The sequence below is a fragment of the Raphanus sativus genome, unplaced genomic scaffold (assembly GCF_000801105.2).
Source record: "Raphanus sativus cultivar WK10039 unplaced genomic scaffold, ASM80110v3 Scaffold5124, whole genome shotgun sequence".
Lineage (NCBI taxonomy): Eukaryota > Viridiplantae > Streptophyta > Magnoliopsida > Brassicales > Brassicaceae > Raphanus > Raphanus sativus.
Genome location: NW_026620424.1, coordinates 2,379 through 4,800, shown reverse-complemented (window position 1 = coordinate 4,800; position 2,422 = coordinate 2,379). Strand labels below are relative to the sequence as shown.

Below are 2,422 nucleotides of genomic sequence, written 5' to 3'. Positions count from 1 at the left end.
TCAAATAAAAAGATAAAGATATAGAAGATATTATAATTAAATTATGTAAAATTTGATAAATTTATTAAGGAATGGTACAAATGGAAAAAAATCACACATGCAATAAGTTACAGCATTTATTTTAATAGTATATATTTATTTATTAATTTATTAATGCAATATAAGTGAGGGAAGTTATACTAATGATGATAAATGTAAAAGGATAACCAATTTTTTTAAGGATAACTAAATTTAATAACAGTAGAATGCAAAAGAAGTTACAAAGACATGTGTAACAAACAGAAAATAATATACGATATATATCTTTTATTTAAGAGATGTTTGAGCCAGAGTTTTACTTCACATTATAACTACATCTCCTAAATCATCAGGTTGGTTTTCTCTCCTATTAATTGTTCGAGTGATTAGATATATTCCCTAAGTTTCATCGAAAGAGGATGGCCACTTGTTATATTTTGAGGTACTCTCACAACATTACTTGGATATGTATTGTCTGTAGGCCTAATGATGTTGCTTCTACTTGCGGTTGTGGGGTTAGTAAGCTATTATATCTACAAGTCGATAAAACCGCCACCACCGATTCCATTGCCGGAAAACGTTTCCAAGATATCTCCAAGAATCAAACTTAGTGATGGCAGACATATAGCATACAAAGAATTAGGGTTTCCAAAGGATGAAGCCGAAAACAAAATAATAGTCGTCCATGGATATTCAAATTCCAAAAACGTCGATTTATACACCACACAGGTAAAAACGTTATGATTAAATGATTATATTGGGTGTAATTAATTCATTTTCAACATTTAATGATTGTCTTGTAAATCTATGCTTGAACTTACAATGTTCCGTGGTTTCTTCAGGAAATGATTGATGAATTCAAGATATACTTTTTATTCTTCGATAGAGCTGGTTATGGAGAAAGCGATCCTAATCCATCAAGAACGCTGAAAACAGATACATACGATATCGAAGAACTTGCTGACAAATTGCAACTTGGTCCAAAGTTCCATGTTTTGGGCATGTCACTTGGAGCTTACCCAGTTTACGGCTGTCTCAAATACATTCCTCATAGGTAATAAACAGTTATAGAATATAAGAAATTTAAAGATTATTTGAGAATTGTGTTACTTCCCATGTGGGTTATCAAAACTATAACGCTTTTACAATTAGAAAAAACTATAACGTTATAGATGATACAAATTTACATGAAATACACGTGGTTTATCCATTGTAATAAGATTTCGGTTTAATAAATTACAAAGTCATAATAATAATAATAATAATAATAATAATAATAATTTAGTAGTTTCCATTAGTGCTGTTGTTTTGTCACTATACGGATTCAAATTTATATAATTTGGAACTTATAATTTGAAAAAGGTTTTAAAGTTAGACTAATGTGTGTGTGTGTGTGTGTTTTTTTTTTTTAATTGTGTGTGTGTTTTATTTATATTCATAGACTAAATGGAGCTTCCTTGGCGGTTCCATTAATAAATTTTTGGTGGAGACGTATTCCTCAAAGCTTGTTGAATGCAGCAATCAAGAAATTACCATTTGAGTTTCAAATGACACTTCGAGTCGCACACTACTGTCCATGGTTGTTATATTGGTGGATGACTCAGAAATGGTTTCCAAGTAACCGGGATCCCAAGAAAACTTTGACTGAACGCGACATAGAACTTTCGGAAACACATTCAAAACAATCATACAAGGTAGGTGTATACAGTATATATAGACTGATTCAAATAGTAGTGTAGTTGTAACTTGTAAGATGATTCTACAATATTGCGTAGGTTTATGCTGATTATGTTTAAGTTTATGGTTAAAAATATACTCATGAAAGGTTTTAATATGTATAACTTATATAGGACGCTGCTTTACGACAAGGTGAACATGTGAGCAGCCAACGAGACATCATTGCGGGTTATGGAAATTGGGAGTTTGATCCAACTGAACTAAGCAACCCGTTCTCGGATACTAACAAAGGATCAGTCCATATGTGGTGTGCGCTCGAGGACAAACAAATATTGCGAGATGTTCTAGTCTATATATGTGATAAGTTGCCATGGATAAAGTTCCATGAGGTCCCTCATGCTGGACACTGGTTTATTTATGAGAAGAAGAATTTCGAAGCCATCATCAAAGCTGCTTGTACTGAATGAGAAATGGAGAATGAAGAAAGAAACTCTATCAAATTTATATGGTATGATTAAGTTTGAGAAAAATATGTGTGTTCAAAAACAAAAATTATGTGTATATAAGTTTAAGAAAAATATTATGTATGTGTCAATATTTGTATATAAATCTGGTATTTAATGTCAGATGCATCTATTTAAATTATTTCGATGAAATTAGAATTATTTATGCATAAAAATTAGAATTAAGTTAGTAAAACTTCATATGCTTCCTAAATCATTGGAAT

At 31.0% G+C, this 2,422-nt stretch overlaps 1 protein-coding gene across 1 annotated transcript; it reads left to right on the top strand.

Moving 5' to 3' along the window:
• The first annotated feature begins 208 nt into the window (after positions 1 to 208).
• LOC130507667 (uncharacterized) lies at positions 209 to 2,172 on the top strand. Its single transcript, XM_057002356.1, has 4 exons — positions 209 to 747; positions 861 to 1,072; positions 1,460 to 1,712; positions 1,869 to 2,172. The coding sequence occupies exons 1-4, from the start codon at positions 505 to 507 to the stop codon at positions 2,160 to 2,162; spliced, it is 1,002 nt and encodes a 333-aa protein (XP_056858336.1). The 5' UTR covers positions 209 to 504; the 3' UTR covers positions 2,163 to 2,172.
• Positions 2,173 to 2,422: the final 250 nt, after the last annotated feature.